The following is an 18633-nucleotide window of genomic DNA, read 5'->3' on the forward strand; positions in this document are numbered from 1 at the left end:
AGCAACTGGAAGGCACATGGCAAAGACTCTGCGAGTGAGTTTACTTACTTGGTTTTTTGTTTGTTTTTGTTTTTTGAGACAGGATTTCTGTATAGCTCTGGTTGTCCTGGAACTCTGTAGACCAAGCTCAAACCCGGAGATTCGCCTACCTCTGCCTCCCAAGTGCTGAGATTAAAGGTGTGAGCCACCACTGCCCAGCTAGTTGGCTCTTTGATCTCAGTATTTTCAGAAGGAGAATGGCAGTAATTAGCCCTGGCTGAACTTTTTCTTAAAATTAAGAGACCTTCAGATTTTTAAGAATCTCTGCCAGAGCCGGGCGGTGGTGGCGCACGCCTTTAATCCCAGCACTTGGGAGGCAGAGGCAGGCGGATCTCTGTGAGTTCGAGACCAGCCTGGTCTACAATAGCTAGTTCCAGGACAGGCTCCAAAACCACAGAGGAACCCTGTCTCGAAAAACCAAAAAAAAAAAAAAAAAAAAAAAAAAAAAAAAATCTCTGCCAGAGACCTATTAAATCTTTTTTTGTTTGTTTTGTTTTTTTCGAGGCAGGGTTTCTCTAGAGCCTGTCCTGGAACTAGCTCTTGTAGACCAGGCTGGCCTCAACCTCACAGAGATTCGCCTGCTTCTGACTCCCGAGTGCTGGGATTAAAGGCGTGCGCCACCACTGCCCGGCCGACCTATAAATCTTGCTTGATTCCAAAGTTTGTGAGATGAGGAAAGAGTCCTGTAAAGGTAAAACAATTCGCTCAAAGTACACTGGGCAAGTAACTCTGGGAGCAACCTGAAACACAAGTGCTCAAAGCCAGTGCTTCCGCGCCCCAAGGGGCACTTCCCAAACGTGCTCATAAACTCTTAAAAGATGCAGAAATAACGGGCTGCACCCAGTCACACCTCACTGCATCTTGGGAGCCTCAGAATTTCTTCCACACCTGAACCGAAGTGGAACCCAGCAGCTCTTAGGAGCTTCCCTGAGACGTGGCACAGACATCTGGAACAAGGAAAAGTCTCTGACACCCCCTGAATGGATTTCACACATCCAGTATTAAGAGGACAACTAGAACGTCCCATTTTGACATAGTGGAGTTCGAGCCCTCGGGAAGCTGGCGCGAAGCACTTTAGGGCTTGGAGTGTCAGTTTCTCTATCTGGAAAATGGGCCCCCCGAGAGCAGGACTGAGGCCAATGCGGGCCACCAGGGGGGCGGGACGAGTCGCCTGCGCCAGAAGGATGCTCCAGCAGCCGCGGGCTCCAGGCGCCCCGAGCAAGGGAGGGGGCGGGTCCGTGCCGACCCGGTGCCTGGGGAGGATGGGACTGCGCACGTCGTGTCGCGCCGCCTCGCACACAGCCCGCAGCGGTCTCCTCCAGCAGTCACTCCCGGAGCCCGCGCCGCCTGGGCGCGCGCTACCCTTACATAAGCGTCCCCGGCGCCGGCGCACTCCCACCCACGGCAACCTGCAGCAGGAAGAGGAAGGTGCGGAGCGCCGCGGACACTCACCTCCGCCCCGCTGCCGCAAGCCGTGGCCGCCGCCTCTGACGGCCTCTGCCTCCACTGACAGAGAACAGCTGCGATCTCCGCGCAACCGAACTTGCTGCAGCGCCGGCCCCGCCCATCAGACTTCCTATTGGTTGATGCAGCCCAACCCCTCCTAGGATTGGGTGAACGGGTCTATCATTCACCGCTCCCCCTTTCAGGGCTCCTCCCTGCACCCACCTACCCCGCTCGTTTAAGCGTTGGCGCCTCACGTCTGCCCAACCCCTCGCGTCCCCGGAGGGCCTTCTGATTGGTGAAGAGGCGTCAAGAGCCCGCCCCCTACGCGCCACCGCCTACACCCTTTTCTTGGGAGCCTCACGTGGGCCGTCTGGCGTGGCCCGGGTCCGCAATAGGCGGAAGTGGTCCGGCTTTAGCTCATCCTGATTGGCTGTCGGCGGGGGTGGGGACGTGCGATTCATTCACTGGGTAGCACGTGTCTCTGGAAACCGCAATCATAACAGATGCACGGGGATTGGGGCAGCGTTGCCAGACGCAGGTAGACGTTAGCGGATAGGGAAGAGGTCGCAGGAAAAGCCTCAGCGAAGGGCATGAAGAGGGAGAAAGTGCCCGTGCTGCTTGGTTGCGTGTCTGCGTCCTTTAGTAGCTGCGTGAGTGGGGATGGTGGTCAGGAGCCCGCCTCTGTGTGACCTTGGAACAGTAGCTCCACGTCTCTGAGCTCCGTTTCCTGATCTATAATGCCGGACCGCTCAGAACCTTAAAGGTTTTCTTTCTAGAAGGTTCGGTTAGCTAAGGAAAGGAAAACTTTATAATTTGGGCTCTGTGCCAAACCAGGAGTGGGAAGTTACCAAAGCAAAAGCCCTGCCTTCCAATGACAGGAGACCAGACAGTAAACAAATAAGACAAAATAAAATCTACAGTCGATCATCATTCAAGGGCAAGAAGAGAAAAATAACCACTTCCTGACAGGACAATCAAGAATTATTAGAACATCGCGTTAACCAATAATTGCTATCGACTACGATTCTGCTACGTAGAGCTTGCCACTGGGCTACTGGGCGAGCTGGCACGGGTATGTAAATGCCAGTACTTAGAAGACTGAGGCAAGAAGATTTTGAGTTCGAGGTTGGCCTCTGCAGTATGTCCTGTTTAAAAAGAAGGACAACTCTGGGTCCTCCATGCAGAACCCCTACCCTGCATGGACCCAATACAATACAGCTATTTAGTGGGAGAATATGGATTTAAATTATAATTTTCCAAACTCACTTATCTCTTTTAAGTACTAAACACGTACTTGATGTTCTGCCAGAGAGAGTGGTGGGCAAGACCCCGTTTCAGCCATTGCATTAAATTCTTCATATTCCTAATAACTATGACCGAAACGCCAAGCACAATGACACAAAACTCTAATCCCAGCACTTGACTGTTCAAAGGCAAGAGGATCAGGAAGTTTGGGTTTGAGATTTTTGTTTGGTTTTTGCTCATTTAAGACAACAAGCTCTTCCTGTGTAGCCTTGGCTGACCTGGAACTCACTATGTAGGTCAGGCTGGCCTGGGATCCCTAGATTCACTTGCCGCTGCCGCAGCACTGAAATTAAAGGCATGTGCCACCAGGCTCAGCTGAGGGTCAGGAGTTGAGAGTTGTTGAGATGGGGTCTCACTGCCCTTGTGTATGAGCTCCTTTTACTGGCTGTTATAGAGCTCCTTCTATAACCCCAAGAGGTCTGTTCTATGGAACGCTTAAGTTCAAGATCATACCCTTTTGTTGTTCATGTTTTGGAGTTGTTTTGTTTTTGAGACAAAGACTTACTGTGTAGCACAGGCTATCTTCAAACTCCTCTACTTTTTAATGTAATGATTAGAGATCCACATTACCTCACCCCGGTCTCTAACGTTTTTAAAAACTGTTTTGTTTTATCGTTATTTACTTTTTTTTTTTTTTTTCGAGACAGGGTTTCTCTGTAGCTTTGGTACTTGTCCTGGGAACTAGCTCTTGTAGACCAGGCTGGCCTCAAACTCACAGAGATCCGCCTGCCTCCCGAGTGCTGGGATTAAAAACGTGTGCCACCACCGCCCGGCTGTCATTATTTACTTATGTGTATGTGTTCATCTGAGGACCGAGGATTAGTTAACCTGGAGCTGGAGTTACAGGCATTTGTGAGCTGCCTAAAATTACTGCTGGGAATCAAACTTGGATCCTTTACAAGAATTATATGTGCTTTCAACCACTGAGCTATTTCCAACCCCTCTAAATGTTTTTGTTACTGCTTTTCGAGACAGGGTTTCTCAGTAGCTATGGAGCCTGTCCTGGAACTCTCTCTGTAGACCAGGCTGGTCTTGAACTCATAGAGATCCACCTTCCTCTGTCTCCCAAGTGCTTGGATTAAAGCACCACCCAGTCTAATTTTTTTTATGTGACCTTGAGCAAAGGCCTCACCTTCTCTAAGTGGATTTCCCCATGAAAGGGGTTTGCACTTAATGGTGACTGAGTCTTTTAATTGCTGGCCCTAATTATTTTCCTAGTACATGATTACCTGTCATTTCCTCATTTCTTGTCTATAACTAATCTCCACTAATAGCTATAAGACATGGATTCCTATGTCCTTCAGAAAGGTTTAGCTGGCCATGCAACAATCTGAGATGGTGTGACTTGCTCTGCTTGGTTCCTGTAAGCATTGAGGTAGTTCCCGAAGGTTCACATGGCATCTACGTCCACCCCAAATGACTCATTCCTGAGCAAAGAAACTGATGAAGACAGAACCAGAAAGTGAGTAGACAAAGGAACTGTAGGCCCTAAACAGTGAGGTCTAGCATCTATATTATATAGCTCAGGTTAGATTAGGAAACAAGGTCTACCCAGGCCTTCACCTGCCCCTGGATGAGGTTCCCTGAAAGACTTGGGGATGGATTCCATTCCAGGCCCCAGAGGTACTGCTGCTGGCGGTTGCAGCCTGAGCTCTACCTTCTGAAGTCAGAAACACCAGCAGCATTACTCAAGCCACCCAAGATCATCCCTGGGGTCTGAGGGCCCCTTTATTTCTGTGCTGATTTAGAAGCTCTCCAGCTAGGTCTTATGTGACTGTTGAGAAACACCAGGAGACCTCAGAAGTATTTGCCAGGCTTCTGTGGTGATAAGAACCTTCCTGGTGGTGCTGGAGACATGGCTCAGCTAGTTAAGAGCACTAGCTGTTCTTCAAGAGGACCTGGGCCGGGCGGTGGTGGCGCACGCCTTTAATCCCAGCACTTGGGAGGCAGAGGCAGGCGGATCTCTGTGAGTTCGAGACCAGCCTGGTCTACAGAGCTAGTTCCAGGACAGGCTCCAAAACCACAGAGAAACCCTGTCTTTAAAAACCAAAAAAAAAAAAAAAAAAAAGAGGACCCTGGCGGGGGAAGGAAGAGGACCTGGATTCTCAGCACTCACATGGCAGTTCACAACTGTCTGTGACTTCAGTTCCAGGGTATCGGACACCCTCATAGAAAAAGCATTCAAAACACCAATGTACAAAATAAAAATAAAGAAATCATTTTTTTTAAAAACGGAATCTTCCTTGTGCTCTTAAATATAAAACCAACCTAACTTCTGGGCTCACACCCACTCTTAGAGATTATGTGTCTGCAAATCTGGGGTGGAGCCCAGAAAGTTTTTTATTGATTTTTTTTTTCTACTTTCTGACCAACCCACAACTGATTGTTGAGTTCTTAGGAAACTTGTCTGGAATCCTAAGAGATTTCAACAGAAAGCAAGATCAGACAAAAGGGCAGAGCCTGGCCTAGGCAGGTTTGGCTAGAGTTTGTCTGTGACACATAGGATATGGACCTAGGATAGGGAGGGAGGGAAGTGTGCCCAGCATCTCAGGGGCTCCTGTAAGGTCATCTAGCTTCTTTGTCTTCCACAAAGACAAACTGGAGAGTGATGTGCTTTCTGTCTTCTAACCCCTGCTCACTTTTTTTTGGGGGGGGGGGTTTCGAGACAGGGTTTCTCTGTGGTTTTGGAGCCTATCCTGGAACTAGCTCTTGTAGACCAGGCTGGTCTTGAACTCACAGAGATCCGCCTGCCTCTGCCTCCCGAGTGCTGGGATTAAAGGCGTGCGCCACCACCGCCCGGCCCCTGCTCACTTTTAAATAAAACCTCTTGAAGAGTTGAGTTTGACAAATAGTAGTTCCCTGATAAAGAGAACCCAGTCCATGATAAGTACTTAAGTGAATTGGAGTAAATAAAACTGGCCCAGAGGCAGAGAGGCCCGCAGAACAGAAGAGTCCAGACCTCTGTATTGAAGAAGGAAGGACCAACTGCAGCCAACACCCTGCAACATGCCAGGTCAAGTCTGGGGTGTGAGCAAGCAAGCTGCCATAAGAGGAGCATTGAGCCATAGCTTTCCCCTCTCTCTTTCTCTTTGTCGTTTTTTGTTTTTTTGTTTTTCAAGGCAGGGTTTCTTTGTGTAGCTTTGGAACCTACCTTGGAACTCGATCTGTAGACCGGACTGTCCTGAACTGATAGAGATCCGCCGCCACTGCCTCCCAAGTGCTGAGAAGTGTGCCACCACTGCCCAACTCTTCTTTTTTAAAGCATTATTTTATTATCATTTTATGTATATGGTTATTTTGCTTAGTGTTCCCAGAAGTCAGAAGAGGACAAAAAATTCCCTGGAACTGGAGTTACAGGAGGTTATAAGAGCCATGTGGTGTCTGATAATTCAACCCAGGTCTTCTGGAAGAGCAGTGGGTAGACCCTGGTTCTTCTCGTTTCACCGTTTGCCTCCTCCAGGTCCTCAAGGGACCCAGGCCACACTACTGGGTCTCTGAAGTTGCTTTCCATATAGCAGTACTGCTAAGGCATTCCGGGCCTTCATGAAAATGAGGCAAAGGTGGCCCTCAGGAAATCACTGGGTCCATAGCAGTGTCTCCCACAGTCCATGGCCAACCAGACACGGGTTGGTTTGGGGAGCATAGCACAAAGGTCCTTGCAGCCACAGATCTTCAGAGAAACCAGGAATGTTAAAACACACGGGATTGTCTTTGCAGTGAGAAAAATGTAAAAAAGAAAAACAAACAATTTGTTCTAGGTTCTAGAAAGCTGAGAACTGGAAGTGATTAAGATCTAGTGCTATGTGGTATCTGTTGGGCAAGACCATGTCAAGCTCCCACAACCAGGACCGGAGGTGGCTGGTAATCTAAATGATTCTTATAGCCAGAGGCTCCCCCAAGCTCCCCCAACCAGGACCAGACTTGCCTAATAGTGCAAATAACCTCTACCCTATCTGTGTGACTGAGACCAGGCTAGACCCTTAGGCCCTATCTTAGGTAGCCTATCTCTAGAACCCATCTTCTTGGGGGAAATAACAAGTACTCTGAGTTGAGTTTTTTTTTTTTTTTTAAATATTTATTTATTTATTATGTATACAATATTCTGTCTGTGTGTATGTCTGCAGGCCAGAAGAGGGCACCAGACCTCTTTACAGATGATTGTGGGCCACCATGTGGTTGCTGGGAATTGAACTCAGGACCTCTGGAAGAGCAGGCAGTGCTCTTAACCACTGAGCCATCTCTCCAGCCCTCTGAGTTGAGTTTTGATGTAATCACATTTCCTTGTGCACTGAGGACTATGTCACACCAGGAAATGTCTTTCCAGATTATAGTTGGCTTAAAATACATTCGGAATGAATCACCTGATATCAGACTCTTATTTGTTTGTTTGTTTGTTTATTGTTTTTCAGACAGGATTTCTCTGATTTCTCTATGTTATGTAGCCCTGACTGTCCTTGAACTCACTCTGTGTTGTCCAGGCTGGCCTGGAACTCAGATCTGCCTACCTCTGTCTCCTGAGTGCTGGGATTAAAGGTATGCCTGGCTCTGATCAAACCCTTTAGAAATCGTTATCCAGGTTAATGAAGTCAATCTAACCCAAGTTTTTGTAGAAGGAACAGCAGGCTGTGTTTCTACCGCCTGGCTCCCGGCCACCTTGCTAGCTTATGCCCTGAAATAATTACACAGAAACTATATTCATTTAAACATGCCTGGCCCATTAGTTTCATCCTCTTACTGGCTAACTCTCACATCTTGATTAACCCATTTCTATTAATGTGTGTAGCACCACGAGGTGGTTGCTTACCAGGAAAGATTGAGCATGTCTGACCTGGTGGCTGGCTCCATGGCGTCTGACCCCGAGAGGAGAGGCATGGCGATTGCCTCACTTCCCTCTTCCTCCCAGCATTCTGTTCTGTCTACTCCACCCACCTAAGGGCTGGCCTATCAAATGGCCAAGGCAGTTTCTTTATTAACCAATGAAATCAACACAAAACAGAAGACCCTCCCACATCAAGTTTTCATTCTGATCTCTTCGAGGTTGCTTTGTCTCCCTGACACCTGCAGAGTCCCCAGGTTAGGGTGCAATTCCTGCCTGTCCCATAAATTTGCATCAGTTGTGCAGTGTGCAAAACTGTGTAGCTGTGCAAGGCTGCCCTGTGCCTTTGCCTGGGTATAGTTTTTGGGTTGGAGGGAACTTAAATCTCAATGTCTCCTCTGTTGTGGTTTTTAGGTTCTTTTAACCCTGTTGTGCCCCCCCTCACCTTGCCCAGCCCCATTCTTTTAAGTCTCCTCCTGCTCTGGCTCTTTGGCATGAACATTCCCATCTCTGCAAAATGTTCTGACCAGCCAGGAGATGGTGGTGCATGATTTTAATCCCAGCACTGGGGAGACAGAGACAGGCAGATCTGAGTTCAAGGCCAGCCTGGTCTATAATTGGCTCTGCCAATTCCGAGATCCTCTCTTTCCTCTAAATTTATGGCTCCCAACAAGCAAAGAGGTGGACAGCAACCTCCAAAGTGCCTCCCAATCTTTTTTTTTTTTTCTTCCGTTTTTCAAGACAGGGTTGCTCTGTAGCTTTGGGGGCTGTTCTGGAACTAGCTCTTGTAGACCGAGCTGGCCTCAAACTCACAGAGATCCACCTGCTTCTGTCTCTCAAGTGATGGGACTGAAGGCATGAGCCACCACTGCCCAGCTGTGCCTCCCAATCTTAGACATACCATCTCTTTCACCACAGTAAACATGAAATTTCTGCCCTGTCACGTTGCTGTTTTGATGCTCAAGTGCACAAAGCTTGTGGTAGACACCTCACCACAGTCACCGTGTCATTGCCACATGTCACAATGAGATGGAGAAGAGGGCTGAACCTCCAACTCACTCAGAGCCACAACCCCTGTGGGTTACCTAGTAATCCTGTCAAGTATGCTGTGCCCATTTGACAGATGTGAACACTGAGGCTCCCAGAACAGATGGGACCTCTCTCTTGATCCACAGCCTGGACTCCTGGATTGTGCTTCTTTTGTATTCCAGTTGACAACCACTTTGGATCACCTGAAAAAACATGGGGTAAAAAAGAATAGACTTCAAAACAAAGGGCTTTGTTTCTAAATATGCCTCTTTAAGCACACTGTGTTAAATCCAGAGCATTTTGAACAATGCAGTCCCAAGATCTCCCATAAGATAAGGAGTGCCTGGGACCTGGTTGTACAGATAGTTTCTCTGGCCTCTGCCCAGACCTGTTTCTGCAGTGGGCTTAAGCAGAGAATGCTCTTGTGCTTGTTAACTAAGGGAGTTTGGGCACCCAGGTGAGGAAGAAGCTTAGGAAGCAGGCCATACCCACGCCAGGCCCTGAGGACACAACCCACACCAGCCCCTGAGACACAACCCACACCAGCCCCTGAGGACACAACCCACACCAGCCCCTGAGACACAACCACACCAGCTCCTGAGGACACCACCACACCAGCCCCTGAGGACACCACCACACCAGCCCCTGAGGACACAACACACACCAGCCCCTGAGGACACAACACACACCAGCCCCTGAGGATAAACCCACACCAGCCCCTGAGGACACCACCACACCAGCCCGCATATCAGAACAGGCCTTCTCTTGGCTCTGTAAGGTAAGTTCCTTTCCCACACAGGAAACCTTAAGCACCAAGTGCTCTCCCAGCAGCTTTCCCAGCTTTCCCAGGACTTTTCAGTAAAGATGGGATTGTTTGCTTTCACTTTGACTCACTCCAAATGATGAGGTGGAGGGCCTGTGGGAAGGCTTGGTGGGTAGAAGTGCTTGTCACCAAGTGATAAGGTAGCATTGAACCTGAGAACCGTCTTATCTTTTCTGTGACCATTTAAAAACCAGAAATGTAGACCCGTGGTCTGAACTAAGGAAACTGGTGGTGCACATCTGTCATCCGAGCCGAGCTGGGAGTGGTCAGATAAACTGACACAGCTCTGTGAAATCTCTTCCTGGGAGGGGGGCTCCTCCGGCTAGCACCAGGCCTTCAACCTTTCCTTCCACCCAGCAGAGATTCCTTTGAGGTCTGTGAGTTCAATGGCTGATAGCTTTAGTGTCTCCCTAGGAGTCTTCCCTGAAAGGATGGCTACAGGGGGACCCTTCAAGTCTAAAGCCAGCTGAGGCTACACAGTTCCAGACCAGCTGAGACAACAAAACAGAGCAAGGCCCTAGACCTAAGCAATGCCCTGGGTTTGGAGTTCTAAGCCTCTTGCAATGGCCTCCCTAGGACGGCCCCACGTACACCAGGCTGCTGCCCTCGTTTGCCTCCCATTGCCATGATAAACACCATGACCAGAAAGCAACTTGGGGAGAAACGGTCACAGGCCATCATGAAGGGGAGTCGGGACAGGAACTGAAGCAGAGACCAGGGAGGGACACGGTTCACTGACTGGATGGTCCACTCACTCAGCTTTTTTTATCCAACCCTGCCCACCTGTCCTGGGATGGCACCACATACGGAGGCCTGGACACTCCCACATCAGTCACTAATCAAAACAATGCCCTCACAGACTTGCCCACAGGCCAGTCTGATGGACGTGTTTTTGCAGCTGAGGTCCCCTCTTCCCAGGTGATTCTAGCTTGTGCTAAGTTGACAAAAACAAAAAAATCAGAAACCACAGCACTGGGTCTGCAAACCGTACTCCAGGACAAGCCGAGGCCCAGGAGTCAATGCAAAACTCATTCCGTGGATTTTTTTGTGCGTACTTTTTGTTTTGTTTTCTATTACTGATTTTCTTTTTGTCTGTTTTGATTTTCTTTTTACTTTTGTCTTGTTTTAGAAAGAGAGAAAGAACATGAAGCTGAGTGGGGAGGGAATATCTGGAAGGATTGGGAGAGGGGAGAGAATATACACAAAGTATATCATATGTATTTAAATTTCTAATAAAAATTTAAGAAATAATCACATAGCACAGCCTCTGTGTGCAGCCCTCTGCACTGGCAGCAGCCGAGTCTGGCAATTAGCTTCTAAGAAACAGAAGATAGCGGAAAGCGGTGATGGCCGCTCCCAATGTTACACCCAGAGCCGGGCTCTGTCTTCCCCTGAGTTCCAGCCTCACTCTCGCTCACTCTGACTGACGCAAGCCGCTCTGTCGCGAGAGGCTCTTTGAAGAGAGGATCAAGCAACAACAGCTGGCCAGAAACTGAGGCCTTTGGCCTAATAATAATCCAGTGAGCTCGAAGCATTTTTACTGCCCTGGGCCACCTCGGTGGGAGCCCTTGAGAGGCTGCCACCAAGTTAAGCCACTCCCAGTTTCCCCACCTACAGGAACAAAGAGATAATTACAGTGTGTTGTCTTAAGCCACTAATGTTATTTTAAGCCACTAAATTTCATTTAAGCTCTCTGGAGGTTTAGATGAAGCCCGTGAAGAGATTAGTTCCAGAACCAGTAAAAACTGCCTGAGAGATAATGGGTGAAACCAGAGAAGGGCAGAGTGTGGTGCTGCAGAAATTTTGTCCCAACACTGGGTAGACAGGCTGGTGGACTTCCTGAGTTTAAGGCTAGCCTGCTCTACATAGTTCCAGTCCAAACAGGGCTGTAAGACTGTCTTTAAAAAAAGGGGGGGCGGGGCTGGAGCAGTTAAGAGCACTGACTGTTCTTCCGGAGGTCCTGAGTTCAATTCCCAGCAACCACATGGTGGCATGGTGTCTCACAACCACCTATAATGAGATCTGGTGCCCTCTTCTGGCCTACAGGCAGGATACTGTATGTATAAATAAATAAATCTTAAAAAAAAAAAAAAAAAAAAAAAAAAAAAAGAAAGAAAGAAAAAAGAAAGGAAGGAATCCGGAAGACCTTTTGGTCCCATCCAAGGCCTGCAGTCCTCCCCCAAGTAATTTGTCCTGTGGCAATGGGTAACTAACAGCCTCTAGTATTTAACACTATGTCTGGGCCTGAAGACACAAAGATAAAAATAATGGTTTCCTGGCCTTCAGGGGATGTGCAGTGATGAAGGGTTAAAGTGGATGTGTACATTGTTGAACTGCCAGAGGAACAGCCCACCTTACCCAGCACCAAGGGGTCGAGCAGACTTCTTGGGAGGTGTCACTCAGATCTAGGTATAGGAAGATGAGGGGCTGGAAAGATTGCTCTGCCGTTAAGAGCAATTGCTGCTCTTGCAGAGGACCCTGGTTCATTTCTCAGCACCGATATGGTGGTCCATAAATCATCTATAAATCTAGTTCCAAGGGACTGAACTTCCTCTTCTGACTTCAGCAGGCACCAACACACATGTGGTGCACATACAAACATGCCAGCAAAATACTCACATACATAAAAATAAATCTGAAAAACTATTATAAAGAGCCAGCGGTGGTGGCACGTGCCTCGACTCTCAACATTTGGGAGGCTGAGGCAAGCGGATCTCCAGGTTTGAGGCCAGGTTGGTCTACATACATAGTGAGTTCCAAGCCAACCAAAAGGCTATATAGACCTTGTCTCAAAAGAAAAAATAAAAATAAAAAAATAAAAGAGTTCAAAATCTTCCTTGGCTATTTAGTTAAGTTCCAGCCTGGGTTGTTATATAAAATTGTTATGCCCAAATTCGTGGGGTCCCCACAAAGGCCAACAAAGGAGACCGAGTCCCATATGTAAAACCCAAAGAGCCTTTATTTTAATTAAGTTTGTAAACTCGGTCTCTCCGCAGCAGGTCCAATACGTAGGAATGTAGGAATATCCGGAGAGCCCCAAGCTCAATTAGAATAGGGTTTTTATAGTAGTAGAGGTGGGGGGTGAGGGGTCTCTGAGGTTTAGGGCCCCTGATTGGCTGACATTTGTCTAGGGGTGTCCTGTTGAGGTATGCTGTCAGGTGTCTCTATTTACAGCTCTTGGAATGCCAGGCATTTCCTTTGAATGGTCTGCTCTTGGGTGGGGGTCAGGCATTGTCTCAGGGTAAACTACTGAGACTCCAGACTGCATTTAAATTCGTCAATGGCCAGAGTCCCAGGTGATAATGGTAGGAAGTAAAGAACTTCCTTTGGGTGACCTGCCCAGACTTACCTTATCATGGCTGGCCCCCACAAAATCGTGTCTCAAAAAACAAACAAACAGAAGCCGGCGCTGCTGTGCGGGGCTCCTGCGCTCCAGGCCTGGAATAACTGACCAGCCAGGCGGGTTACAAACCCTAGACAGAGTAACCCGTCGAGGCGGTCTACAGGCACCACGTGCCCATCCCGTGATGTTTGGCGCTGTGCACGCACCGCGTGCTCAACACACGAATTCTCAGCCAAGGACATCGACGGGCACATGATTTGCCTGGATAAGTACAAGGGTTTCGTGTGCACGTCACCAACGTAGCCTCGCAATGAGGCAAAACCGACGTAAACTACACTCAGCTAGTCGATCTGCATGCCCTATATGCTGAGTGCGGTTTAGGAATCCTTGCCTTCCCTTCAACCAGTTCCGGCAGCAGGAGCCAGGAGGAAATCAAGAAATCAAGGAGTTTGCAGCCGGCTACAATGTCAAGTTTGACGTGTACAGTAAGATCTGTGTAAATGGGGACGATGCCCACCCACCGTGGAAATGGAAGAATGTCCAGCCCAAGGACAGGGGCATGCTGGGAAATGCCATTAAATGGAACTTTACCAAGTTTCTCATCAATCAGAATGGCTGCGTGATAAGGCACTACGGTCCCATGGAGGAGCCCAAGGTGATAGAGAAAGACCTGCCGTGCTATCTCTAGCCCTACAAGTGCGTGCCCCGCCGAGCCCCCCTGCCCTGTGACTCCTGGAGCCCTCAGGATGGCCTGCCTGCAAACCAGCCTGAGGACCTGGCATGCATCCCCCACCAGAGGAAGCCTGTGGCCCCCGGCTCGAGCTTCACCTTGACTGCCTTGTGGGAATAAAATGTTGAAAAGTGAAAAAAAAAATTACTAAATGTTCAGCAAGGGGGTACTTTCCAGTTATGGGCTCGATGAGGGTTCAGTGAGTCATCAGCACCCTCTGGACTCAGACCACACCCTTCCCACAGCCCTAAGTTTCTGTGGGGCACAGGATAGAAGGTAGTCCTGGTACACTCCAGCCAAGCACTTTACCCCTGAGCACATCCCGGACTGAAGGCTGGAGATCTGAGCTGACTACATGTGCTGAGATAAGCGTGCTAATGGTTCTGAAGTCTTTTAAGCAGCAAAAGGGCATGAGTCTTAACACTAGGGGCATAGGTACATTGCACTAGAGCGGTATGTGGTGCACACCTGTAATCCCAGCGCTTGAGGATGGAGACAGAAGAATCGGGAGTTCAAGCTTGAGGCCATTCTGGGCTGCTGGGAATCCTGTCTCAACAGTAGCCAGGCATGGCAGAAACGCCTTTAGTCCCAGCATTCAAGAGACAGAGGCAGGCAGATCTCTGAATTCCAGGCCAGCCAGGGCTACACAGTGAGAAACAATAACAACAAAAAGAGAGCGGGGTCTGCTTCAGAACAGGGTTGTGGGACAGGCTAATGCTGAAGGTCAGGGATTCACTTTTAATTTTTTAAATGATTTATTTGTGAGTTGATGAAATGGTCCGGGGTAAACATACACACTCACCGCAGAGCCTGACAACCTCCGTGTACACACGACTCACATGGTGACAACCTCCGTGTACACACGACTCACATGGTGACAACCTCCGTGTACACACGACTCGCATGGTGGAAGTAGAAAACTGGCACCCAAAGTTGTCCAGTGACCTCTGTGCTCAAGCGTGTGTGCGTGCTTGCACACGCATGCACACACACGTGCACACACACACATAGGTAAAGCATGTTGATGCAGGCCCATAATCCCAGTACTTGAGAGGCTAAAGCAAGAAGATCTTGAGTTAAGGGCAGCCTGGGTTACAGCAGGAGACCCTGTTTCAAGCAAACAAAATTTGGAAATGTGAGCCTGGAGAGATGGATCAGGGATTAAGAGCCCTTGCTCCTCTTGCAAAGGACCCAGGTTCCTTTCCCAGCACCTACACAGTGGCTCACAGTGCTCTGAATTCCAGTTCCAGGGGATCCAGCTCCCTCTTCTGGCCTCTTCAGGCACCAGGACTGCGCATGGTGCACATTCAGACATGTTGCCAAAACACTTGTACACATATTTGGGGTGTGTGTGGGGTGTGTGTGTGTGTGATGTGAGTGTGGGGTGTGTGTGTGGGGTGTGTGGGGTGTGTGTGTGTGTGGTGTGAATGTGGGGTGTGTGTGTGGGGGTGTGGGGGTGTGTGTGTGTATGTAGGGTGTGTGTGTATGTGGTATGTGTGTGTGGGGTGTGGGGGGGGTGTGTGTGTGTTGTGTGTGTGGGGTGTGTGTGTGGGGGGTGTGTGTGTGGTGTGTGGGGGTGTGTGTGTGTGGAGTGTGTGTGGGGGGGTGTGTGGGGTGTGTGTGGGGTGTGTGTGTATGGTGTGTGTATGTGGTGTGTGTGTGTGGTGTGTGTGTGGTGTGTGTGTGGTGTGTGGGGTGTGTGTGTGTGTGGTGTGTGTGGGGTGTGTGTGTGGGGTGTGTGTGTGTGCTGTGAATGTGGACACCAGAGGACAGTTTTAAGAAGCCAGTTTTCTCCTTCCACCGTGTCATCAGGCTGGTGACAAATGACTTTCTAGCCCCAGAAATGTGGACATTAATAATAGAAATGCTCAAAGAGGACGCTCCAGATGTGTGGAATCCCCTTGGCATTCAAATTATACAGTTGCAGGGAATCACTGGCCCAGACCACGGCCTCCTCTCTCCGGTCTCATCTGAGAGCTGCCGTGGGTAGCCTCACTTCATGTCCATGATGCGTGTTAGTTTCCAAACAACCCATTTTACAGATGAGGAAACTTACAAGAAAGGGTCTACACACAAGAAAGAATGCCGTTAGCTGGGTGAAGGAGGCGCACACCTTTAATCCCAGCACTCAGGAGGCAGAAGCAGGTGGATCTCTGTGAGTTTGAGGTCAGCCTGGCCTACAAAGTGAGTTCCAAGACAGTCAGGGCTACCCAGAGAAACTGAAAACAACAATAACAACAACACAATGAACGCCATCAACTCACTTTAATTGAGCATTTACAGGGTCCCAGACCTATGCACCCCAGTTAGTCCGCACAGCAGCCTGAGCTCTTTGTCCCTGTTACATTTGAGGGGACCTAGGAGAGCAGAATGTAACTCAAGGTCACAGTGCTTCGCACAGTAAGACTACAGCTCATCTAGAGACAGTGGTCCCCAGAGCCTGGGCTCTTAACCGTGTGCTTTGCTAGAATATTGAGGCCAGGCTAAGGCTGGAAAAATCCAGGCGTCTGACACCTCCAGGAACTGTCCTGTTTCTTTTCTTCATTTTTTTCCTTCTAGGCTGAGGATGTAGCTCCTCTAGTACAACGCTTGCCTAGCATGTACAAGAGTCTGTGTTCCATTTCTAGCACTAGCTACACAAGGCATGGTGACTCACCCCGGTGATTCGAGAACTCAGGGGTGGAAACAGGGGGATCGGGAGTTCAAGACTGTCCTCTGACACATAGCAAATTTGAGGCCAGTCTGGCCTATATACAGCCACAAATGCACAACAACAAAAGTCTGGTACAGTGAAATAATATTTACTATGTATCATTTTTTGATTTTTCTTCTTTGTGTCTCTATGTAATGTATGTGTGTGAGGGGGACTTACATGGGGGGGCAGAAGTTGACATCAGGTATCTTTCTCTGTAGTTTTCTACCTTTAATTTTTATTTTATTTTTTATTTTTGAGAGGAACTAGCTATGTAGACCAGGCTGGCCTCGAACTGGCAGATTCCCCTGACTGCAGCTCCTGAGCACTGAGGTTGAAGACATGCCACCATGCCTGACCTCACCATTTTAGATTTTCAAATTACATTCATTTATTTGTCTGTTTCCTGTGCATTCTTGAGAGCTGGAGCGTGAGTGTCACGGCACGCGTGTGGTGGCGTGGTGACAACCTGTGGGCGCCCGTTCTCTCCTTCCACCATCAAGGATCAAACTCAGGTTGTCAGGCGGGGTGGCCCATGCCTTAACGCTCTCAACCATTTGGCAGCCTTTGCCTTATGTTTGGAGACAGGGTCTCTCACTGAACCAGGAGCTCACCAATCCAACTCAATTAGGAGGCCAGCAGGCCCCAGGGAGACTCCCATCTCTCTCTGGTGTTGGGATTACCGTGTGTGCTGCACATCTACCTTCCCACTTGGGTACCGGGGAGCCAGACTCAAACCTTGTGCAGGAGACACTTTACGAATGAGCCATCTCCCCAGGCCCTGTGGGTCACGGGTGTTTTATGTGTGCCACTGACTTCCAGAGCCCTTGTCACCTTGTAAAACTCAGGAGTCTGTAGCCATTAAACAAGCTCCGTTCCCTGCTCCAGCCCGCTGCCTTACCCAGTTTCATGCTGGTGTGTGTGAATCTGACAGTTCTAGGTTGAAGCTGTTCTGTTCTCTGCTCTCCTGTGGAAGCATCTTTGCTTCACGTCAATGAGTTGAGTGCTATGGATGGCCAAGGCCAAGGTCCCCAAGGGGAGAGAGGTCAGAGTAGGCTGCCTGTACAGCCAGGAAGAAAGACAGTGGGAGCTAGCCCAGCACTCAGGATTATGAGTTTGAGGCCAGCCTGGGCTATCTAATCCCACAGGGTGAGGAGACAACTGGGAAGTGACTCAGAGATGTTTGATCTCTGTGGCCTGCCCTTTGGTTTACGACAGCCACCTCAGCAGTGCTGACCTTTGGCTCCATCATATGAGTGGACGCATCAGGCCATCTCACAGAGTTAGTGGCTCACAGAGCAGTTACAGCCTCCAGAACCATGGGGACCAGCCTGCACAGTCGGTCCTTTCGAGAACCCCGGTCCTGCTACGGAAAGCTCCATGAGTCCCAGGGGAGGCCCCTGGAGGGCCGACTCCACAGGGCACTGAGCCTCAGACAGGGCCTTGAGAAGTCCAGGTCGCAGGGCCTTGCCGGCACAGAAGGACCCGAGGTCCCTGTTCAGGAGCGGCTGCCAGGGACCCTGGGAGACACAGAGCAGCTGATCCAAACCCAGAGAGAAGGCAGCCAGCGGTGGTTGAGGCAATACCAACAGGTGAGACTTTGAATTGAATTACCAGTTCTATGGGGGACGGAAGGTGGGGACCCAGGGCAGAAAAGGGTCGAGAGCGCAGCTGCCCTGAGGAAAGTCAAGCAAATACCCAGGGGCTGAACATTCTGGAAGCAGCTGGGATTTTCTCCGTGTGCTTTGGGGTGTCAGTGAAGGTTGGAGGAGGGATGAAGTGGGGCCTGGGTGAGATGTGGTCAGAACTCTGTGTTTGAGATAGGGTCACACTCTATAGCCCAGAATGGCCTAGAACTCTTGATCCTACTGTGTGCCGAGTGCTGCTGGGAGTACAGGCATGAACCGCCCTGCCAGCCTTTCAGAGCTGTATTAAGATGATTAACGTAATATTACGCCGGAAGGGTGACTAGAGCAAGAGGCAAGGAAATCGGCCAGAGCAACTTCTGGCAAGTTACCGTCTCTCTCTTACCAGGGAAAGAAGGGTAGATTTCCCCACCCCTCCTGGCCCTGCCTCCCAGAGGGAAGAGTCCCCCTCCCCCAGGAACTTAGCCTCTCTTTCATGGATCTACCCCCACCTGGTGGCTATGAGTGGAACAGCATCTGAAGCCCACCATTGTGTTGTCATTTTCCCTCTTTGGTCTTCCAGCAGCTGAGGAGAAAGTGGAAGAGCTTTGTAGCCAGCTTCCCCAGTGTGACCCTGCATCGGCCAGCCTCCCCAGAGACCTCGTTGGACACCGACAGCTTAGAACTGCTGTGATTTCCCCTTGCTCCGCCAGCTGGACTCCTGTGTCTCCCGTCTCCCCATCTGCTTCTTCATGACTTTTCTGTACTCTGAACTCTTCCAGCCT

General features: G+C 49.5%; 2 protein-coding genes and 1 pseudogene across 7 annotated transcripts in view; 2 read left to right on the forward strand and 1 right to left on the reverse strand.

The window, feature by feature from the left end:
- Positions 1-1578, reverse strand: part of Pc (pyruvate carboxylase) — a 96639-nt gene extending 95061 nt beyond the window's left edge. For 3 of the 6 annotated variants that reach the window (XM_057777620.1, XM_057777621.1, XM_057777627.1), the window contains exon 1: positions 1492-1552. The gene's annotated coding sequence lies outside the window, so the exon portion shown is untranslated. Of the gene's footprint in view, positions 1-1491 lie in introns of all 6 variants that reach the window. The other 3 variants (XM_057777622.1, XM_057777624.1, XM_057777626.1) reach the window with 3 other exon arrangements.
- Positions 1302-13489, forward strand: LOC130879866 (phospholipid hydroperoxide glutathione peroxidase-like; annotated as a pseudogene).
- Positions 13490-17542: 4053 nt separating this feature from the next.
- C8H11orf86 (chromosome 8 C11orf86 homolog) lies at positions 17543-18542 on the forward strand. The gene is made up of 2 exons (XM_057778702.1): positions 17543-17815; positions 18432-18542. The coding sequence occupies exons 1-2, from the start codon at positions 17543-17545 to the stop codon at positions 18540-18542; spliced, it is 384 nt and encodes a 127-aa protein (XP_057634685.1).
- Positions 18543-18633: the final 91 nt, after the last annotated feature.

Source organism: Chionomys nivalis, chromosome 8 (genome assembly GCF_950005125.1).
Source record: "Chionomys nivalis chromosome 8, mChiNiv1.1, whole genome shotgun sequence".
Lineage (NCBI taxonomy): Eukaryota > Metazoa > Chordata > Mammalia > Rodentia > Cricetidae > Chionomys > Chionomys nivalis.

Coding starts and splice junctions, on each gene's coding strand:
- C8H11orf86 (XM_057778702.1), top strand. CDS start 17,543: ATGGGGACCAGCCTGCACAGTCGGTCCTTTCGAGAACCCCGGTCCTGC. Junction 17,816..18,431: donor GGTTGAGGCAATACCAACAG/GTGAGACTTTGA, acceptor TTGGTCTTCCAG/CAGCTGAGGAGAAAGTGGAA.